General features: G+C 37.4%; 1 protein-coding gene across 1 annotated transcript in view; it reads right to left on the bottom strand.

Moving 5' to 3' along the window:
• Positions 1–107: 107 nt before the first annotated feature.
• The window catches only part of LOC134818928 (hemicentin-1-like), a 96,197-nt gene continuing 72,338 nt past the window's right edge, over positions 108–23,966 (bottom strand). The window contains exons 48-56 of the mRNA XM_063828645.1: positions 8,620–8,764; positions 7,770–8,057; positions 7,372–7,579; positions 3,823–3,876; positions 3,056–3,589; positions 2,729–2,847; positions 2,254–2,400; positions 1,229–1,332; positions 108–942 (exon numbers count right to left, since the gene is read on the bottom strand). Coding sequence (XP_063684715.1) covers positions 793–942; positions 1,229–1,332; positions 2,254–2,400; positions 2,729–2,847; positions 3,056–3,589; positions 3,823–3,876; positions 7,372–7,579; positions 7,770–8,057; positions 8,620–8,764 — 1,749 coding nt within the window. The 3' untranslated portion in view covers positions 108–792. The remainder of the gene's footprint in view (positions 943–1,228; positions 1,333–2,253; positions 2,401–2,728; positions 2,848–3,055; positions 3,590–3,822; positions 3,877–7,371; positions 7,580–7,769; positions 8,058–8,619; positions 8,765–23,966) is intronic.

Here is a 23,966-nt window from a genome sequence, read left to right as displayed (position 1 = left end):
TATTTGCTATGTGATTCAAATTCAAAAGTGGTGCACAAAATTCTTGGATGATTCCTATCTATTATGTATGGTTCCTTTAGTACAAAACAAACGCATTTTCTCAAATATGTTATCAAACTTTCATAATCACAATTTAGCAACAATACAAAATAAGAAGTGATAAATAACAAATAATGTAAGTTTGATACAAATACTGATGCCTCGGAAAATTTTAAAATCACAAGTCCTAATGGCTCAATAATATGATTCGGTTGTGCCAATTTATCATACTAGATGGCGTGTATCTACAAATATCTACAAATACAAAACGTGTTAATTTCTTACTTACAAAATTTTGTGAACTTGTCAAAAATAAATTAAGTGTCTGCTATCTCAAAATTTTGAGACAGAAAAAATAAAACCGGCCTAGAAAAATAACTATTATGCAGTAATCATCACCAATGGTCAGAAAACTAACGTCCAATAATAATAATTTAAATCATAACAGTTTTAGTATCAAAAAAGTCAATACCCGTCCAATGTATTTTTGCTGAAAAGTGCACTGTGAAATCTACTTCTATATATAAATTCTTTAAAAACCGCATCCAGTCTTAATCAACATAATCCAGTCTCAGTATACATATTACTCATTACTGCTTTTGAGAGTATCACTATTTACAGTATTAAAAAAATTGTTGTCCAATATTTTTCTTTCTCATCTGAAAAATAAAAATGCATCTCAGACTCTACATCTCAGGATCTATGAATCGGCTTTTATTACCAGTCTGAACTGTAACCTTTAGCAGGCTGTTCTCAATCAAAATTAGACGGCACGTGTGGGTCAGGACTTTCTCTAACATTATTAGTTGAGGCCAGCAGTGAGAGTCGTCTCGTTGGCTCAGTTCTCTCGTCTACAGCGGGGAGACCACCACTGCTCGTCAGATCCGTTCCGCTCATGTAACCCTGTCAGAGAAAGGAATGTGAATATTTATATTATTCCAACAATAGTTCAATATCATCGACCAAGGTTCTCTACTTTGTTGAAATTGTCCCTACAAGAACTGTCCCAAAAAAAACTGTCCCGGAACAAAAACTGTGCTCTAATTCTTAAAATGGTCACTAATTGAGCATGATTACTCATGCTGGTTAACACACAGACACTGATGATATTACTGATGATATTACTGGTGATATTACTGATGATATTACTGATGATATTACTGATGATATTACTGATGATATAACTCACGCTAGGGCAGGGGGAGGAGCTATCCCACGGTTCATTAAAATGGTTTGGGATTAGCCCGATAGTTCTCTCATCATCCTCGATCAGACCTGCTTTTTGAGAGTAACCTGAACAAATGATAGTTACTTAGTTAGTTAGCTAGTTTCAGGACTTGTATTGTAACTAACATTTCTCAATACGCTGGGAAATATTAGAGAACAAAAGCAACCGTTGAAAATTGACAACATTTATAATTTTATCCAGGATTGTTTGCTACAGACAAAACTGATAACAACGTGAAAGTGAGTGTTAATGGTAATGTTGCTGATGACAGCGTTAATGATGACAATGTTGATGATGACAGTATTGCTGATGATAGCGTGAAAGTGAGTGTTACTGATGACGTGTTACTGATGACAGTATAACTGATGACAGTGTTACTGACATGAGTGACACTCATTGAGGGTTGCTGATGACAGTGTTACTGAATCAGTAACACTGTCATCAGTAACACTGTCATCAGTAATACTGATGACAGTGTTACTGATGACAGTGTTACTGATGACAGTGTTACTGACGACAGTGTTACTGATGACAGTATTGCAGAGGATAGTGTGAAAGTGAGTGTTACTTATGAGTGTTGCTGATGACAGCGTTAATGATGACAGTGTTGATGATGACAGTATTGCTGATGATAGCGTGAAAGTGAGTGTTACTGATGACGTGTTACTGATGACAGTATAACTGATGACAGTGTTACTGACATGAGTGACACTCATTGAGGGTTGCTGATGACAGTGTTACTGAATCAGTAACACTGTCATCAGTAACACTGTCATCAGTAATGCTGATGACGTGTTACTGATGACAGTGTTACTGATGACAGTGTTACTGATGACAGTGTTACTGATGACAGTGTTACTGATGACAGTGTTACTGATGACAGTGTTAATGATGACAGTGTTAATGATGACAGTGTTGCTGATGACGTGTTACTGATGACAGTATTACTGATGACAGTATTACTGATGACAGTGTCTTCCCAGTACCTGAACTGTCACTGTTGATGTTGAACTCGTTCTCGTAGATACTTGAGGGGAGAGGAGGAAGGTTTCTGGTTCTGTCCAGTGAAGGAAGCTGGTTGTTCCGGCTGGAAACTTTCGGTACAGAGAATATGGGGTTCTCATTCAAGGAGGCTGGAGTAGCAGAGGATGTGTCATTTGTGGTGATAATATTATTGTACGAGACAAATTAAACACATGCTATTTGCGGTGATAATACTATTGTACGAGACAATTAAACACATGCTATTTGTCGGTGAAACCAACATTTTCTATAAATGCCCAAAATTCTTATTGTATTTAATATCAGAGTTCATATATATGGAAAAAACCAAGTTACTGTAACCACGCAAACCAACTTCGGTCGAAGTTAACAGTGGTCGAAGTTGGGTGTTGGCTCCATCTTGGTGACAGTAAAGATAGAACCATATTTACAACCAATCTGTGATGATCGAAGTCTTACCTGAGGGAACTCTGTTGAGAGGGGGAAGTTCTTTACTAGTTCTATCCGGCATCAGGAATAGAGCAGGATTCTCATCTGGTGGTTCCACAGTCGGGATATCGTCATCACATTCTATACCACTGAAATTAAGTGTCGTGTTATAATGTGGTAGGTGTGGCGTGCGCACTAGATGCGTCAAGCGTGTGTTTATCTAGTTAAATATCTTTTAAACTCGATTGGTGAATGGTTTGATAATATTGGTAGTGAATATCGATTTAGTAACTTCGTGGGTGAGCTGTTGCAGGGTATAATCAGATAATTGTAGTAGAAGTGGAATTAGTTAGTTACTTGATTGTGGCTCTGAAAGGTTGGACAGATATGATCGGTGATAGGTGTTCTTGACAGAAAGGTTGAAGAGGTGTGATGGGTGAAGGGTGTTCACGAGAGAAAGGTTGAAGAGGTGTGATGGGTGAAGGGTGTTCACGAGAGAAAGGTTGAAGAGGTGTGATGGGTGAAGGGTGTTCACGAGAGAAAGGTTGAAGAGGTGTGATGGGTGAAGGGTGTTCACGAGAGAAAAGCTGAAGAGGTGTGATGGGTGAAGGGTGTTCACGAGAGAAAAGCTGAAGAGGTGTGATGGGTGAAGGGTGTTCACGAGAGAAAGGCTGAAGAGGTGTGATGGGTGAAGGGTGTTCACGAGAGAAAGGCTGAAGAGGTGTGATGGGTGAAGGGTGTTCACGCGAGAGGGCGTAGTGAGGTGAAGTATGCTCATGGGAGAGGGTATAGCTGAAAGGTGAAGTGACAGAGTTGGGTGAGGGGTGCTCATGGGAGAGGGTGTGATATGATGCCATCCTCAGCTTCTTGGGAGTGTAGATTACATCGTGCCTGGATATAAGGGATGGTATTGGTTCGTTTAAAGATTTAATGAAGAAACTTTATAATGAAATGAATTTCGAAATTTGAAATGAGTGAAGTGATGTTGATTGTCATTTGACAGATTTTGCATATTATGTGATGAGACAGAGAAATGAACTCCCTCAACCAGAAAATAACAACTGTATAATTAAGAAAATATATTATCATATTCAATATGTATAATCAAAAAATAAAATACACACCTCTCGTAGTCCATATCTTCGTCCTCACACGATTTAACTTCTCCGAATATGGACCTGGAAAAATAAGTGTAATAATCTGAAGAAAGTTCAGGAAGTGCCGGAAGTTGTAACGAAATGGTAATGAAACTTGCAACTTCATTTCAGTTTATATATTTAGCAGTTACCATGCATAGAATATTCATAGAATCACAGAAATAAACATGTAAGAGCTAGAACAGAATCACAGAAATTACACATAAATCTATTTAATCTATTAAATTACATAATTTTCACACAAGAAAGTGTAAAGAAGAACCCAAAAAAAGGGGAGAATCTATACATGATAGGTAAAATAAAATACAGTATTTTCCAGATTCAATAGCTAGAACCCAAAATCCAGGATGGTCAAGAGATTAAACACATAAAATAAGAGTAGTGTCGAAAAAGTTGTATATTAAGGAGTACGTTAAGTTGGGAGAAGAAGAAGAAAAGGACCAAGCTCCGAGGAAACTTACCGATTGTTGCACCGTCAGGATTTCTCATCATTACCATCCACCCGATTAATGACCCGAAGACAAATTACCATTTTACTGATAATTGAGTACAACCCAGATTTAAATGCTGACTTATTACACACAGCTGCTGACATGCCAGTTAGTTACTCCGTTATAAATTAGGATATCAGCTAATTAACAATAAATCAGTGTATCTAAACAAATAACACAGTGGTTAATGAAATAATAAAATTTTCTTGGCAAATCTGACAAATGATTTAACAAACCATGATGGATTAAAATAAATCTTAATTTTTTAGCACTCTATTAAAATCCAATGAGAAGTAAAGAAATTAAAGAGTTCTCCTTAAAATTTTCGTTATAAAACTTTTAAATTGATTGTGTAGTAGTTTTATCGCAAAATCAATTAAAATTTTGAGCAAATTCTTCGTACACATTCATTCATGCAAATCTGATATATAATAGCCGTTAATACAACTCAAATAAAAACTGTTAAAAATTCTTCAATTCACTTTCGTCTGTTCACTGTCCTTGAATGAGTTTAATATTTCGCATTGTGATCTTGACCTAATTACTTAAAATGTTCTTTCTTTTCATCTATGAATTTTAGCAGAAGCTTTAGTGAGCGCAAACTGTACTGGCGGTCGAATCCTGCAGGCAGATCTACTTGTTAGCCCGGAATATGGTATGAAGTTCCGTTTTAAAACTCGACGGGCTCGTCACTGCACGGGCACTGGATGTGCACGTGTGGTAGCACGTGCACGTGCAGTACAAGCCACGTCACAGCACGTGTTATATACGGACCACGTACATTGCACGTGACATACGCGCACTGCACGTGGTTAACGTTTAAACAGTGCTTCACGAGCACGGGATAAGAAGGAGATGCGGTGCTTGCAGGATTCTAGTTCAACTCTTCTCTACTTCATAGAATTCAAAGTACTTAGCTTGTTATGAAAAGAATTTAGCTTGAAGTTGTTTTGTAGGATCAAAGAAATATTTTAACAAAGAGATAAGCTGCAAACGCGTTTTCAGCTTGTTATGGTAAAGTTCGTAAGGATGTGCGCTAAAAGATACATGAAAAGGATGTCAGTTTGGGGCTTACTTCAAAAAGAGGAGGTTTTAAGAGAACTAAGTTCTAGAAAGAGCATGAGAATTCCTATATCTAAACGTATGTTTAAACTGAAGAGAGATCAGATAAACCGGTCACAAAGTTTAATATAACTGTTATATGTGTATATACGGCAGTTATAAAATAGTCCAATATTATAATTATATCTCGGAATTTACTTCATATCAATTGTCAAATAAACCATCTACAATAGTACAATGTAGATTCTACATAAAATTAAGTTTTAAAATTCAAATGCTAAAAACTAAATATTAATCTCAAATACATGCTTCTCTTATAGCTAAACAAATAATGAAGGATATAACTATAATGCAGCCCCGACTATAGAGTTACTGATGGGCGGAGCTAGACATGGCTCTGAAAGGATAGATACGAACTGGAGGAGGTTCATTGCTGGTTCCGGCTACCTGGTATCTAGAGGTTGGCACATTAACACTTGCTGTAACCATCTTGCAGGAGACCCAATTTTTAAACTTTTGACAAGTAGTCATGGATCTGACGACATTCCCGTCTATATAACTTCCGCCCCGGGGTTTGAGACTTGGAATACCTCAAGGGCCCCATTAGAAACAAATTTGGCTTGGGTAGAAATTTTGGCTATGGGGCAGTTTTGCGCAATTGACCACGCCCTTTTTTGGCGCTTTTGCAACTTTAGAATCAAAATAACTCCGCTTCTAATTGGAATTAGAAGCTCAGCTTGGCTTCAAAGTTGTTCAGAATCATCACATTCAGGGGGGTAGAGCATAATTTTAAAGTCAACAGACATCGGGTTGTTGAGTTATGTGACCACACCCTTATTTACCCTCGCGAGTCGTGATTTTCACACTAAATACGAGATATCTCGGCTTCTGATTGCGCTACGTGCTCATCCTGGGCATTAAAATGTTCAGAATCATCACATTAAGTAGGGTAGACCACAATTTCAAAGTCCTCAGATGTCAGGTTGTTGAGTTATTAGGCCCCAACCTGTTTTTACGCTCTCGCGGGTAGCGATTGCAGCGCTTAAAATCAAAATAACTCAGCTTTCAATTGAAGTTAGGAGCAAAACTCGGGCAGCAAAATGTTCACAATCATCACATTGAGTGGGGTACAACGTAGTTTCAAAGTCCTCAGACGTCAGGTTGTTGAGTTATTAGGCCCACACCATAATATTTACGCTCTCGCGAGTCGCGAGTCGACACTTAAAATCAAAATAACTCGGCTTCTGATTAGAGTTAGGAACTAAACTTGGGCATAAAAATGTTCAGAATCATCACATTGAGTGGGATAGAACGTAGTTTCAAAGTCCTCAGACGTCAGGTTGTTGAGTTATTAGGCGGAACCCTATTTTTATGCTCTCGCGAGTCGCGAGTCGACACTTAAAATCAAAATAACTCAGCTTCCAATTGAAGTTAGGAGCAAAACTCGGGCAGCAAAATGTTCACAATCATCACATTGAGTGGGGTAAAACGTGGTTTCAAAGTTCTCAGGCGTCAGGTTGTTGAGTTATTAGGCGGAACCCTATTTTTATGCTCTCGCGAGTCGCGAGTCGACACTTTGTTTCTAATGGGGCCCTTGAGGTATTCCAAGTCTCAAACCCCGGGGCGGAAGTTATATAGACGGGAATGTCGTCAGATCCTTGACTAAAGTAAGTTTTGCGAATATTCGGGAAATGGTGCTGGAAAGATCAAAAAATTGGGTCGCCCCCAGACTGATCTTTCTCGAACCACAGACAATTATCTAATTATAGAGCGAATTTGACAAAAAGGTTGCAATCAGCGTATACCCATTAGGGATAACTAATCGATCAGATGCTTTAATTAGATACGAACTGTGACAACACGAATCACGGTACGACACGAACAGCTATAAAGTGGGATACGCGTGCACGCGCTGGTGCACGTGCACGTGCAGTGTGCCAGGGATATTATAAATAAAACTTACGCCTCGTTATCGTAGACGTGGTTCTCAAGGTCTCGCTCTGAATCTTCTACAGGAGTTGGAGGTGGTATCTTATCTTCTTCTGGGTGGAGCGCGTTCTTCCGCTTCCTCCTCCGGTAGAGTGCGAACAACATGACAGCCGTGCAGACTGCTATTATAAATACTAGCAGACTGCTGGCACTTGCTACTGTCACTACTTTTACTGCTGACTCTGAAAACGGGGGGTCATGAATCATGATTACAAGATAGAATGCATCTAGCTTAAATTTAGCTTATACCTAGTTTACTTACTTTAGGTTACTTTAGGTTTACATCAATTAAAAAGAACAATGTAATCCAGAAACGTTAAAGAACCAGGCGGCCAGCTAAGTGTGTAGTAAGGATCAGTTGACAGGACTCACCAAGTACGAGTTCAGTTTCCATGATAACAGGTTCCCCGACACCATTGCTAGCAACACAGGAGTATATACCCTGATCATCACTGGTAGTGATGTTTATCAGCACCAGACTACTTCCCGGCTCGTTGTATATCGTTACTACTGAACTTGTTTCGTCGCTAGGGAACTCCTTGCCTGACCGTCTCCAGGTGATGGTTGGTTTGGGAACTCCTGAGGCCTGACAGAGCAGCTCTATACTCTCTCCTGCTTTGTCTCCACCAGTTGCTACTATCAGAGTTATCTGCGCTGGTTCTGGTAGAGGAAGACACGGTTAGTTGAAAAGATATTAAAGATGTGAGGAGTACTAGTGTTTGAACTTGACAAGAATAATATAACGATTAAGGGATCAACCACATGTGATGAATATGAGTTGAAGTTGAGCGTTTCGTGATGACACGAAATCTAGAGATGCTGGTCACTATGGTGAATGGTGAAGCTGGGAGAGAAGTGAAGATGGGAGAGATGTGAAAGTTGTTGGGTCTGTCAGCAGTGGAGTAAGCAAAAAGCAACAATCGGAAAGAGAACAAGCTCAGCACCGCAACCTATCCAATATATTAATGTGTGAAGTGGGGCGGTTGTAATAAACTGATATGTATAGCTGATTGGTGACCAGTCCGACTTGCTAATTTGCTTGCAAAAGCGATAAAATTAAAAAGGATCGATCAATCAGGAATTGCACTGAATATGAAAAAAGGTTTTATTGGTCAGTAAGTGAGAGCGTGTGAAATATATCACAGCATGAGATGACAGTGATAAAGTGAAATGTGAGTGAAATAGTGAAATGTGAGTGGGATAAGAAAGTTGCTACTCTAACCTCTTATTTGAAGGTAAGCAGGTTGAGATATTTGATCGCCCTGCGGGTACTCCACCTTACAGTGGTACGGTCCCATATCTTCTTCCGTTACACTCGATACTGACAATTTGTACTCCACAAACAGGTCCTTTTCCTCTTTTGTCATCTAGAAAATGCAGTATTAGTGGTTCTGATACGGTGAAATTAAAACGGACAACAACTGTTGAGCATTCTAGTGCTATCGAATCAACAAGTATGACTTTACGTAATGGCACATTGGTGGGGTTTCCTTTGTAAATGAACAAATGCCTAGCCCCAAACCAACGATGCGTACCCTCAATTTTATCAAAAAGACCCACCGAGAACCACTCTACGTACCCCTCTGACCGTTCCCTTCCAAATTTATAGGTCCAACTCGAATCCCCCTAATATTTCAGCTCCATAAAACTAAAGTTCGAGTATTGATAGAAAATATACATTCTGGGTACTTATTAATTAAACTATCTTATGTCCGAATCTTCTCTTAGGCTTCAACGGAATTTTTTATTTCCTCCAACACTTTTGTACGAGTTGTGATGATCTATTTTATTAAATACGGAACAGTACTAGTAGCATATTAAAACATTTAATATTCCAAATCATTTACGATTTACAAAGGGTTACACAAGTATGAACGAGTACCCTTTGTACTAAAAGGTTTTGTACTAAAAGGTTTTGTAGTTTGCATTAAAGCATTCAAACTTTAAACTATCGCCTAGGAGGCACTCTATAACTCTATAAAATTGTAGACTGTAGACCATCAATACTGCACTCAATTCTGGTAGGAATCCACCATTTATTGGTGTCGCACCAATAAATGCAATTTACTGAAACTCGAAGCCCGAATCTCAGTTGCATAAAAATTACACATTCTGTGGTATGACTGTGAACTAATTACACCGGGCATTTGTACGCATTACTACATTGTTACAATAATCAGTTCAGACGGGGGGTGGTTTATGACTTTTGGGTTTTGGCTAATTATGTAAAATTCAGTCATTTCTTCATTTCTTTACCAATACAACCATCGTTTACTCAATATTCTCTAATAGTTGATTTAAACTTTTGGCTTTTGTTTGTCTATTACATTTTTTTAATAGAAGGTCTTGAAGATTGCAGGAAATGGATCTAGTCGCCGACCATTTCTGACTAATGAATATAATTAAAAGTAAATTTATGAAAATCATCACACCTGCGCTGCCGCACACTGTTAACTTAGATTGGCTAGTGGTATCAACTTCTTATTTTGTAATCAACTTCTTAGGATAATCCATGTAAACAGAAATTAGTTGTGCCTTTTATCAACACCTGCTTGTATTTTGTGACCGTTCAGTCTGCTAGTAAAGTACTGAGTTCAATTTGTTATCATTGTACTGTAACTATATTTGATAAAAGCAGTCTGTGTTAGGAATATTTGGTCTGTCGAGCTTGGGGCGTGTTCATTAACCAAGGTGAACACGTGCCGGGTGCCCACATGGGCTGAACACGTACCCACGTCCCACATGATCTACAACGGATTAGTCTACTACTTAAAACTTGCGAACAAATTAATGGTCTATTATACCGGCACCAATACAGCTGTGCCTCAGATACGAGCAGACGAGGAACCAGCTGGGATCATTTTGGGATTAATATCGCAAATTTCTGTTATAACAGAAATTTGCGATGTTATAACAGAAATTTGCGACTATAAATAGTTTTACGATCCAATCTTTGTAACGTAATTTCTATTGGTCAGTCTAGTACAGACAGATCCGTCTAAAAAAATCGATCTGCTGACACTCAAAGCTTTCAGAGGTTTTTTGACGTTTTTGAGTCCCATTAGGTGCCCTTTATGGCTGACCAACTTTTCCAAACTTTTCCACTTGTCTTAAGGCCACTTTTTGCCACTTTACCACTTTTTACCACCTTTTTTGTTTGTCGAATATCTTTAGTTGTGAACATCGTAAAATGTTGCGGATCAATCGAGTGTGTTCATATTATCAGGAAGAAAAACTTTTGTTCAAACAATTTTTACGTCAGATAATAAGTTAATTGGATAATTATCAATTAACTAATTAGCAAAATTCTAAAAAATTTTTATTGGCTAAAAATGATCGGAATAGCTTAAAACACGGAGAAAAGTAGTTTTTAGAAAAAAATTTTTAAATTTTTCACTTACATTTTTTTTCGAGAATTAAAAAAAAAATGTCCGCCAAAAGTGATCAAATCGCATGAAACACGGATAAAAATGCCTTTCTAAAAAACGTAGTGAATTTTTCTTTTCAAGAATACTTAAATCGCCAATATTTGTAGTTGGAGTTCAGTAAATCTCGGCAGATTTTAGTAATCAGGAATTAGTATTACTAAGTGAAGAGGTCTGAAACTGAAAAACGTTAACCATACGATCGCACGGCGATATAAGAGTTTCATAAACTAATTTTCACAGAAACTGCACCAATGGCACAGTCAAGATCGAAACGATAGCCTGCTGTCTGTCATTTTATTGATTTCAATGATGAATCAGTGGGGTTAAGATAATCACATTTGTAATAAAATATAAATAAAACATCTCTGTACCGTCAATTGTGCTAGTCTAAACCAGCCTACCTGTATTACCAGACCTCTTCTTTTCCTCGACAATCAAACCAAGTTGCTCATATCGCATTTGGTGGGTGATGTAAGTAGTAATGCGCTTAGTCAATAAAAACACCGTGATTTTTATTAAAAGGAGATGATGAAGCAAGTATTCATGACACAAAGAAGAATGGTCGGTGGGGATTGGGACCCACTTAAATCACCTTAACACAGTGCCCTCGGTAATCCATCCTGTCATTCAAATCACCTTAACACAGTGCCCTCAGTAATCCATCCTGTCATTCAAATTATTTGTTATATAGTAGTGTTGTAGGTATTGAAACTTATACATAACGAGCTGTATTCAATCAGAATAAGACACAATACGTGTATATTATATGGCTCTTAATGAGAAACCCGGTATAGAGACGTTTTAAAGTTTATCACGAAAAAGTATATTTGGCCTCATTACATGGCTCATTTACAGTTCGAAGAAGGCAAGAACAGATCAAGGAAACTAAGGAACAGCCAGGTCCAGAAAGAAAGTGTAAATACACCTTCCAACATCAACTGTGACTTGTTTTGTATTGTACTGCATACCGCTTCATTTGCTATGCTGGATCGGTGGATACCTCAAATCACCCCCATATGTCAGGGTCGGCTAAACGTAAAATCAGCAAGGGTAACATACTGGCAAGGGTAAGATGTAGATACAAGTGACGGGCAAGGGGTAGTAAAGGACCGGTAATAATTAATTCAGTGAAATATTCCACGAGAGTCAGGATATTTTGGAAATTGCTAATAGAGACAGATTCTGATCAGGAAGGATTGTTAATGTTATTGAGGGTGTTGATTTGAAATCCGGACGTCGTGAGGTAAAAATACAGGTTCTTCCCGTAGGATATTCGGGGCTATGATGATCAGCTCAGGATTAATGTGGGACAGATGGACGGGCATTGAAAAGAGCGAGTTGAAAGCTTTCTGGTCTTTTCTTGCCTTCTTTGAGCCATGAAGCCAAGTAGACGTTTTCGTGATTAACTGTAAAACCTCTCCATACTGGGCCTCTCACGGGAGAAACGAGAAGTGTACGATATAGAACGTTTCATATACCTCATTAAGGGCCATAATATAATATACACGTATTGCATTGTGTCGTTTTGTGATTGAATACAGCTCGATATGTATTACTACTTACATCACCCACCAAATGCGATATGAGCAACTTGGTTTGATTGTCGAGGAAAAGAAGAGGTCTGGTAATACAGGTAGACTGGTTTAGACTAGCACAATTGACGGTACAGAGATGTTTTATTTATATTTTATTACAAATGTGATTATCTTAACCCCACTGATTCATCATTGAAATCAATAAAATGACAGTACAGCAGGCTATCGTTTCGATCTTGACTGTACCATTGGTGCAGTTTCTGTGAAAATTAGTTTATGAAACTCTTATATCGCCGTGCGATCGTATGGTTAACGTTTTTCAGTTTCAGACCTCTTCACTTAGTAATACTAATTCCTGATTACTAAAATCTGCCGAGATTTACTGAACTCCAACTACAAATATTGGCGATTTAAGTATTCTTGAAACGAAAAATTCACTACGTTTTTTAGAAAGGCATTTTTATCCGTGTTTCATGCGATTTGATCACTTTTGGCGGAAATTTTTTTTAAAATTTTCGAAATTTTTTAGTCTCGAAAAAAAAATGTAAGTGAAAAATTTAAAATTTTTTTCTAAAAACTACTTTTCTCCGTGTTTTAAGCTATTCCGATCATTTTTAGCCAATAAAAATTTTTTAGAATTTTGCTAATTAGTTAATTGATAATTATCCAATTAACTTATTATCTGACGTAAAAATTGTTCGAACAAAAGTTTTTCTTCCTGATAATATGAACACACTCGATTAATCCGCAACCTTTTACGATGTTCACAACTAAAGATTTTCGACAAACAAAAAAGGTGGTAAAAAGTGGTAAAGTGGCAAAAAGTGGCCTTAAGACAAGTGGAAAAGTTTGGAAAAGTTGGTCAGCCATAAAGGGCACCTAATGGGACTCAAAAACGTCAAAAAACCTCTGAAAGCTTTGAGTGTCAGCAGATCGATTTTTTTAGACGGATCTGTCTGTACTAGTCATCGAAAACAAATTAAAAATCACTATCATCCAAATTATATAATATCAGAAAATAATTATATAAATCAGAAATAGGAAAGAAAATCTCCATAATTTTGGTCAATCTTATTATAACCCTGCAGTTCCACGGCTCAGTTTTGCAACCAGATTTGCTCACATTTTTTCTCACATTGAAATGAAATTCAAAATTATTTCTCCGCACGGAGAAATATTTTTGATATGACCCAAAACTCCGTGAAAGCAGTTTTGTTTACAATGTAAACATTATAATGCGCCCACGTGCGCGCGCAAATCTGCGTGCAAAAATACCAACCGTGGGAACGTACATTGTAAACAAAACTGCCTTCGCGGAGTTTTGCCTTTCAAAACTCTTTTCGCGGAGTTTTGTGTCCAATCTGGTCGCATAACTGAGCCGTGGAACTGGGCTGTTACAGCCCAGTTCCACGGCTCAGTTAACGCTATAACGTGGATGGTTTGTATAACACAGATAGTACCAGCTTGCTTCTCAACTCCAAACCAATATTGTCCAAGGTGCCTTTTGTTTGATAAACTTCTGTAATTATGTTGTTGCACTTTTCTTTGTAACAATATTGACGTCATTTTTTTCTCACGTCATTTTTTGTGCTGGATAGAATTATCAAGGGATACATCTTGAAGAACTCTTCATATTTTCTCCAGAATCACTGAGACTCTTTGCTCTTTTCCAAGGAAGTTGAATTGTGAGAGATGATGTAATGGTGGTACTTGGGCTACTTATCTAACATTTCATAGATTGTATTATCTGAATGTTTTACGCAGTAAGGTCACTCGGTTTCCAAAATCCCACATAATTGAGTAGGAAAGGATGAAATATTATACAATATATACGTATGAGTATTGCTGAAAGCACAGTGTAAGGCCTACACGGACCGCCTCTAACTAGCCAATCCCTGTTACCCTCATCCTATTCTAACTTGTAGTGTACAGTGTACAATGTAACATTGTACATCATAAGACAAGTATATATTATATATTAAGGAATTAACATAACCCCTTACATTCAGCTGTACCTCAGTAAGTCAGAGTCAGACTGCTACAGTCTTCCTTTCTCCTCCCACACGCAGTGTTGAACTAACAACCCCCCTGCGTATTGACGTTTTACGCGCAGAACCCTGGTGGCAGAGGTTTAACGCACGTGGCCTCTTCCACTTGAGACGCAGCTTCTTAAACGTTAGTTATATTGTACAGGGTGGGCCAAAAGTCAGTACCCATACGTTGGCCTTAATAGCTCCGCCGTGGTTTTATATTTGAGAGCTGTTGCTTTGCAATGGCATACTGAATATACTGGTTCGAGGATTTCCGTCGACAAAAATTTGAAAATCGAATATTTTTAGACCACGGCCCAACAATATTAAACACCTATATGTTTTCTCTGAACATTGCTGAACGCACTAATTTTTAGAGACGGTAGATTATCAAATGTTCATATGATCTGAAAACATGAGGCAAAACGGATTAGAAATGACGAAGTTATCAACATTTTCTGTATCTCGTTAACAAAAAAAATTGACTGGAATCAATATGACACCGTGACACACACTCTTAATTGGGCACCCTTAACAATACCCTCATAATGTTTAACGGGGTAGTTTAACGGGGTCACCTTATACACGTGTATTAGGTAAACCAATCATCTGATCACACTAATGAATAACGTCGTATGCTTCATATCTCGTCACTGAGAAGTCTACATTTCTAATTCTTTCAGGAACAAACTAATTCGAATGGCCAAAACACAATTCAATAACATTTAGCTTGATCCGACTATCCAAACTATCAAATAAATGTGAAATGAACCTCATTTGAAAACAATAACAGCGAATATTTTTTCGAGTTGACATTCCCCGAACCAGTGGTGGTACAAAGTCATACAGAAGAAGTATTTAAAATGTGCACTCAGTGACTGAGCTATAAAGGCCACGTATTGGTACTGACTTTTGGCCCACCCTGTACATTATATAGGTATATTATTATTATTTGTTAGGTTTATATGTATAGTTAGTTTGATAAAATATTATATTATACGGCCTATTATATGTATATTATTATTATCTGTTCATAATATTCCTGTTATTCCTTATATTTGTCCCTATAAATAATAAATTCTGAACTGACGTTAAAGTGCAAAATTTTATTATTCCATACCAATTTCGCTTGAATGACTTATGTACATCTTTCTTTGGGTATATTTTTTTATTGAACCTCTAAAAACTTAATCAATTTTGAATTTATTTATTTATTCATTTTTAGCTAGTGACTTGATCTCAGTTAAATTAATAATCTTTGTACACAGAACCAAGCGGCCCACAATGAATTACCCGCTAATTACCGAAACTAAAATGTGGATTGAAGTTGTCCCCTCTGATACCCAGATGTTCATTTTCATAATCCTTTTTAAAGTTTGTGGACAGTCGCTATGTTGGAGGCTGTCACTCTAGACTCAAGATATTATGTTCGAAAGTGATATCGAGAAAGTTTAAATAAAAGTGCAAGTGAAAGTGACAGTGAAAAGAAAGTGAAAGTAAAACTGTTGGGTATTTTGTGGTGTCGCTCTGATTAACGGGATGCTCTTGTCATGGCATGTAATGCTGGTATCTGTAAGATCCGCTAATATAAATTGAATTTTATAATTATATTGTTGTATCAAACAATATTGGGATTATTGACTTATACTTAATATTGCGTTATTCGGTTTTTCAGAGTAGTAAAAGATTCTATTAATGGTTTTAATAGATTGATTTAAGCTTTACTTTTAGACCAAGACTTAGATCTTTACTATAACATTCAGCGTGCATCAATTATAAAAATGTTCTCGAAGCATCTTACACCGTAGTCCTTTACGCACCGTTTCCACACAAAAAAAATTATTTTGAGAATTCCCATTTTTGTAATCGAGCATTTCCTGGTTAAGAGTGCAATTTTCGGAAAAAATTATTTTGTGGTTGAGACGCTATAAGGTCAAGTTCGGAGACAACCTGTACATTTTTTACTTTTTTAGAAGTGTGTGGTGGAGCCAGCTCAACACAGAATGAAACTCCCTGATTATATGGCTGACAAAACATTTTTCAGGACTTTCTCTGAGTAAAAAAACAAAATTAAAAGGTTGAACGGTTGAGCAGATACAGGTGGTATTAAACAAACCCTTAAAAGGTGGAGATTTAAGGTGGAGACTGGCTCTGGTTGAAGAAACTTTTGATTAAGGTGGAAAAGGTTATTGGTAACACAAACTACATCAAATTTGCAATCTGATGGTTTTTTCAATATTTTATTTAAGTGCTCAACCGAGGTGGAGAAATTAAATGCACTTTTCAAAGCTGCTCAACCGGGGGTGGAGAAAGGTTTAGAGAGTTCTAGGTTAGCTAGAAAGTTGCGTCTCGGCCTTTTCTACTTCCCGTTAAATTTTGTTTTTTCCATTGACGCTCAACAGGGTGGAGATCTTTCATTAAGAAACAGTAAAAAGCCTGTCAAACATGCCTAAATTCATTGGTTTTATCACTAATTTTAATCTGCTCTGTTAACTGCTACTGTAGGGGATCATAAAACTGTTACCTCTTCTGTCTTAAAGCAAAGTGTTCTAGAAAATGAAAAAACTATCAAAGTTGTGAAAAGGTGCTCAACAAGGTGGAGAAATTGTTGATTAAACATCAAAACATTAAAAATGCATTAAAACTGGCCCCACCGGGTTGAGTTGAGCTTTGGCAGTTGATTTCTGGAAGAAATAACATTGGGTGACCCTTTAGCATGTATACAACTCATCAAACTAGCCATCAACCACTCAACCGCGGTGGAGAACCTTGACTTCTGAGGTCGAATTTACGCCCAAATTTGCCAAATTTGAGTCTCCACCTATGTTGAGTGTACTTTTCAGCAAGGATGCCTTGTAATATGAGTTGGTAGATGATTTAAAATCATTGGTATTGCAAATGGACTGCCACAGTCACTCTACAGCTCCTAAACTACAGAATAACAGATTTTGAACTGCATGTTATGCTGTCTCCACCTCGGTTGAGCCGATTCTGAGGATCCTGTTCTATGAAATATGATTGGTATAACCCATAATATTAAATATTAGGACTTTGGAGCAATTAAAAAGCATGAGAGGGTTAGTTCTAGTCACTTATATTAGCTCATGTAGTCAGTGAGCTGCTCCACCTGTGTTGAGCAGACAAACCTGCTCAACCGGCACTTTTTGAGTACCCACCTGTCTTACGTAACTTTAAATTGTGAAATTTGAAGTAAATATTTTTTTCATAAGTGATTTACAGCTCCTTTATTTTTGTAATTTTCAGGTGGCCACTGTCTCCACCAAGGTTGAGTTATTTAAATTTTGAACCCAGATATCATTATAGAAAGATTAGGAGTATAATATCTGAAGAGCCTGTACCCCTTGGACTTTCAGAGGAATTATAATTAATTTTACCGTTTGTGGCAGTGAAATGAGTGTAATAAGTGACTGATTTTATGTACAGGTTGTCTCCGAACTTGACCATAAGTTAATCATTTCTTGCGGTATCGGGTTGAAATTTTGCTCGCCGTTTATACGCATCTATGTCAAGGTGTGTGTAAAATCTTGATATCATATCTAAAAAGGCTGGTGTGTTATGAGGTCATTTGGTCTGGACGGCACAAACCACTGTTTTGGGGTATGCCCCCTTAAGGGGGGTTCACCCTAATTTTCTTGTGAAATGTGATTTCGAGATAGCAATTTACCAACAAACTAGGGCCTGTGACCGAACTTTTGAGGGGGTTCCGGACTCCGGGTTCCCAACGGTGCCCGCGGGAGAGCCACGCCCATTTTTGGTCCAAATTATGCCCAATTATGCCAAATCATCTTAACATGCTCAAAACCCAGATTTTAGGTGCTCTACTTGTAGTTAGTGGTACCCTGAACTCGTATATGAATTTTCATAAACATTCGAGTTTCGACAAAGTAGTTTCCAGAAAAACTTTGAAAAAATATGTCGATCCGAGTCACATAACAGGATCACATAACAGGATCAATTGAAATATGTAAGTTTTTTTCCCCAAATTTTTCCCCAAAATTTTTAGAAAACCCCCCCCCCCCCCCCCCCCCAAAATTTTTAGAAACCCCCCCCCCCCTCAACCCCCTCCCCCCCCCCCCCCCCCCCCGGCCCCCGCTTCCTGTACCCCTGGGTTTTATCTTTAAAGCGGTGTTATTAAATCTCAATTTATTATTATTATTATTTAAGACCGTTTAAACAAGACACTAATGCTTTTTCTGCAGCCAGACACAAAGGAGAAGAAATAAAAATGATGTTGAAAGTTTTGCGGGATGTGATTTTAGTATTGCTGAATCCTCTGATTCGTTACTGCATACAGCCTGCCCTTCAATACGCTCTGAACTTGGTATTTGGACCCTGGAAGAAATGTCGTGGTAATGATCTGGCTGATTGTTATGATGTTTTCATGAACCTCAGATTAAATGTCTTGTGGTACAACGGACTTCACTGGTTCCTCCTCAAGTTTAACAGAAAAGTTGACATAAGCGTGATCGAGCAGGAAAATGTTCACTTGTATACTGTTTCGCTTCAAGAGTTTGTTTTTGTGAGAATGATGCCTGGAGTCGATCTCTATGATATCGATAAGCATCCTTTCACCTTTTTTAGTTCCCATGACCATGCAGCACAGGTGCTTATCATACCACATGAATCAGTTTACAGGTACCTTATGAGAAAACCAGAAAGGAATGGCAGCAACATCACTATATTACACAATATTGGCAGGTGCGGCTCAACTCTGGTTGCATCTATGGTTTACAAGACCAAACAGTGCCAAGTTCTAGCAGAACCATTTCCGTTATTGATATTTTCGACCATAACTAACATTGCATCAAATGACCGTCCTCTAGACTGTAAAGATAATCTAAATTTTCTAAAAGCAATCTTGCTTCTTCTTTGCAAGGATCCAAACAAAATCTACTTTATCAAACCAACTGGAGCTTATACAGGAAACCTTGTTCACTTAGTCCACAGGACTCTTCCAGGAGTAAAAGAATTGTTTCTGTACAGGTCGTTAAAGCCGACACTCTCCTCATGGCATCGACTGTTTGGACAGGTTCTCATGCAAACTGTACCTTTGGCAACAAAAAGATACAGTTCGATCAAATATAAACATATTTTTGATAAAATTGGTGTTGCTAATTTAAGTGCTATCGAGACATGGTTTTTTGTCCTACTTTGTCAAATGCATACATTTTATCTGGAATCCCATGAAAGGAAAAGCATTAAGTCATACAGCTATGAGTCACTTGTACACGACAGGGAAGGATTTTGTAAAAGTCTGCTACATGAGATAGGAATCAAACAGGACTATGTTGCAGCTGCTCTTACTGCCATGGAGAAAGATTCTCAAGAAAATTCTGTTTTCAGTAAACGTAAAATCGGAAGAAATACTGGCTTTATTTCTATAGAGGCTTGTAAGTGGGCTAAAAAAGTGGCCAAAGATGAGTTTGGGATAGAGCTGAAAGGGAGTGATTGTGAGGTTTCCAACATGCCAAATCGTTGGAATTCTTAGAATTCTTGTTAAAATTCGGGACACTATTTTCAATATGGAAAATCGTAGGACTGAAGAAAGTTAGATTAGCCTGTACTGTAGACAACATCTTAGACATCAGACGTTATTTGACAGGACATTGCGTGAACGGACATAATTTTGAATGAACATTAAAATGAACACTTGAAGGCCGATATTTAATTTAACTACCTTATCAGACATTCAAATGAACACTAGGGCCTCCAGTGAGGGCAAGGGGGATTGACCTTCAGTGGATAAATTAGTTGATAAACATTCTATACCCTCTGTAGACGAGCTGATTGAAAAGTTGAAGGATTAATATGATTAAAAACAGGACAGAATGTATCGTCCAGAATGTATCTGTCCTTAAAAACAAGAGCAAATTTTGTATCTTTTAGAAATATTTCCGATGTAGCTCATATTCTGGTTTTTAAAGCTAAGTTTTGTAAATTCTATAAGTTTTGACGATCATAACTTTTATAAATATTCTATAGAAATTTGTATTACAAATAATTATTAAAACCTTTGTCAAGAAGTTGTATATTATTTGTTGAAACACGTGAAAATGATAACAGGTTTCAATGCGACAAAGCTGACAGAAAATTGGCCAATCATTCTCAAATTTAAGGAAAAATATAGTTCACCTCCCAACAGTAAGCAGATCAATTAACCACGGTGAAATGATAAGAACTTACCCTCGCAATCAGTAAACTTTCCAGCAGACACTTCCTCAATTACATTCACATCTCCCTTTATCTGGAGAAACTTCTTCTGACAGAACGATAGCATCGTTTCTCTAAACAGGATTATTTCGTGTATCTTGTGTACTTCCATACTCTGTACAATTTTTGGTGTCATGTTGCAACAAGAGCTAGTGATAACTCGCATTAGGAAAAATCACGATATCAAAAGCCAAATCAAAGCGTAAAATTTGAAACGAGAAGGATCAATTGGATAAAAACAACTTTTTTTGCATATTATATATCCATTATCCATGCAGAAAATAGATTTGAGCCATCATTACGTGCACCGACAACATATACCAATATTTATTTATTTATTTATTTAATATATGAAATAAACCGAACCATGCAGAGAGAAGCTAAAGGCTTGGCGTGGCACACATCCGTAACTGCCTTGTCATAGAACACATTCACTGCCACTTCTACTTCACTGCGTGTCTTGAGGGTGAACTCTTGGCACTGGGAATCATCGTTATTACGAGGGATCGGGGGAAACCAATATATATAATATATATATAATATAATAGATATCTCTCTCCACCATGAATATTTATTTTATTAATATTTGTTTTATTAAAGCCAATATCAGGGGATCAGGAATAGCAAGAATTGAAATCTGCTTAAGCGAGCAATCTTTTTGTTGCAAGTTCTCATTTTCGTGGGAATGTAACGCCGACTTATTGGGACAGTCATACACTATAATGATACATAAATACAATAGTAGTTATTGACATTGTACTGAACTGAACACGAGCATACACAGTTAAAGGGGGCATACACCAAATCTGTCCAGACCAAATGACCTCATAGGCAGTTCAATGACCTTCTAGCGCACCGTTTCCACACCAAAAAAAATTATTTTGAGAATACCCATTTTTGTAATCGAGCATTTCCTGGTTGAGAGTGCAATTTTCGGAAAAAATTATTTTGCGGTTGAGACGCTATAAGTTAATCATTTCTTGCGGTATCGGGTTGAAATTTTGCTCGCCGTTTATTCACATCTATTTCAAGGTGTGTGTAAAATCTTGATATCGTATCTAAAAAGGCTGGTGTGTTATGAATTTTTAAAGTCAAAAAGCTAAAATTGTCCTTTTCAGGCTTATTTTAACAAAAAGACAGTCAGGGAAGATCAGATTGATTTGATGCTTGACATCAAATTGTTCTCTGAATTCTGGCGCAGTTTTTGATGCCCTCAAAAATGTTTTTACTCATTCAGCTTCAGATCTATTGGACCTCAAAGCCAAACAACAAATTTAGGCACATTTTTCGTTTTTAATATTTACTGATTTTTCTAAAATTTTGATAGGAATGTGCTAGTGACTTTTTGAAGGGTGCAAAATAACCGCAACTAGCACATTTATATATGAGTTATGAACAACAAAACACCCTTAAATGCTTCCCTTTGAAGTTATGGGAGAAAATGAGAAAATGTGATTTTTTATCTGCTAAGCCAAAAAATCCCATTTTCTCCCATAACTTCAAAGGGAAGCATTTTAGGGTGTTTTGTACAGTAAAATTTTCACTTTCAATATTTTGGACTTGTAAAATTTTCGAAATTTGTAAAGAAAAACCACTATTTACCACTTTTTACCACATCGAATCTCCGCTAATAAAACGACTTCTGAATTTCGTAGAAGGTTCTAGATTGAACCAATGTGTTCAAAATATAAAAGAGAACAACTTTTTATATGACAACCTTTGGATTAGATAATTAATTGATTTATTAATTAAATAATAATTAAATTTTTAAAAATTTCAAAATATAATTTTTATCAAAAATATTTGCCGTGACGTAAAACGTAAAATGAATTTACTTGAATAACAGAACATACACCGTCACATAGATTAGATAACAGATTAAAAAAATCCAGATAAATGGAATAAATGGTAAAATATCCAAATTTGTACGATACTATTATAGCTTATAACTATTTACACATCATATCTCTCGACTTAGTGTTGTGCTTAACTAGATTGTTAAATTGGTTTGTTTGGAAGCTTCAGCTTTACTTTATGTTGACTTCTCTTCGTAAAAAAGTTGAATCTGCTAAAAATCGAGGACTAAAATCACACGAAATAGTTAATATTTTGACAAAAGAAGAACACATCGTGTGCCTGATACTGTACGCGTGCAGATTCTATGTGAGTAGCTGTCAACTAATATACAATAATAGTAATATGTTTTTACCGTTTTACTTTTAAGTTTTATGTCAGCGGAGAGCGCAACTAGAGGCATTCTTAACCAATACAATGTTTTAATTTACCAGGCGAATGAGGAGTTAGTTTCGGTGAATAGCTTTAAGAGGGCGAATGATCGACAATGTAAATTTGTATGGAATGAAATATGGAAAGGGTTGCTGTTCCCAGGTACTATTTAAACTATTTATCTTTTAAGTAAGTACACTAACTTTTAAACTATGCCCAGCAAATTTGAAACGGATACGTACAGTCCTATTCTTTATCCTGACGCCTCTCATACCTTGTATAAATAAACAAATCAATGCACCACAGGTTGGATCAACAACCCCTGGTCACTGAACGAAATTAAACGGCAGTACAACGGCATGACTGATTCAGCTCAGAGTGACGTCTTGTGTTTATTATTGCAGACAGTGACCATAGACCAATTCCAAAGATTCATATAGGCATCATGTAGCCTCCAGGCTCGACAAACCCCGACAAACCCCGAGAAACCCCGACATATCCCGACAAACCCCGACAAACGGGGTTTGTCGGGGTTTGTCGAGGGGTTTTGCCTCGGGCCTTCTTGTATAGTGTTTTTCCACGTAAAGCTTGATGACTCCGTCTCGGCTTTTTGTTGGGAGACTCAAAAAAAAAAAAAAAAAAAAAAAAAAAGCCTCCAGGCTCGACAAACCGGAAACCCCGTCAAACCCCGTCAAACCCTGACAAACCCCGACAAACCCCGACAAACCCCGACAAACCCTGACAAATCCCGACAAACCCCGACGTGTCAAGATATGTCGTATCATGTCGGGCCCACCGGCTACATGATGCCTTCATATCTAGCCTAGCGGTTAGAGCATCCGCCTTCTGCGCAGAAGGTTCAGGGTTCGAATCCCAGTGTCACCTAGTCTAGGGAGTAGCTAAGGATCCATTGCATTGGATCTATGCGATCTCAACAGTCGACTCAACCGAATGATAGGAAACTTAATTGAGGGTTAAATGAGGAGGGGTACCTGTTAAAAGTTCAAGAAACTTCCTAGGATACCCCTTCAGTGCATACTGTAAACATAGTGCTATTAACTATTATATCGGCCAATGAAGAGGAGTCCGTTGTAACAGAGTCAGGACCATCTTTAGTCC

Source organism: Bolinopsis microptera, chromosome 7 (assembly GCF_026151205.1).
Source record: "Bolinopsis microptera isolate Bmic1 chromosome 7, MBARI_Bmic_1.0, whole genome shotgun sequence".
In the NCBI taxonomy this organism is placed as follows: Eukaryota; Metazoa; Ctenophora; class Tentaculata; order Lobata; family Bolinopsidae; genus Bolinopsis; species Bolinopsis microptera.
The sequence above is the reverse complement of the archived record's forward strand: the minus strand, read 5'-3'. Positions and strand labels throughout refer to the sequence as shown.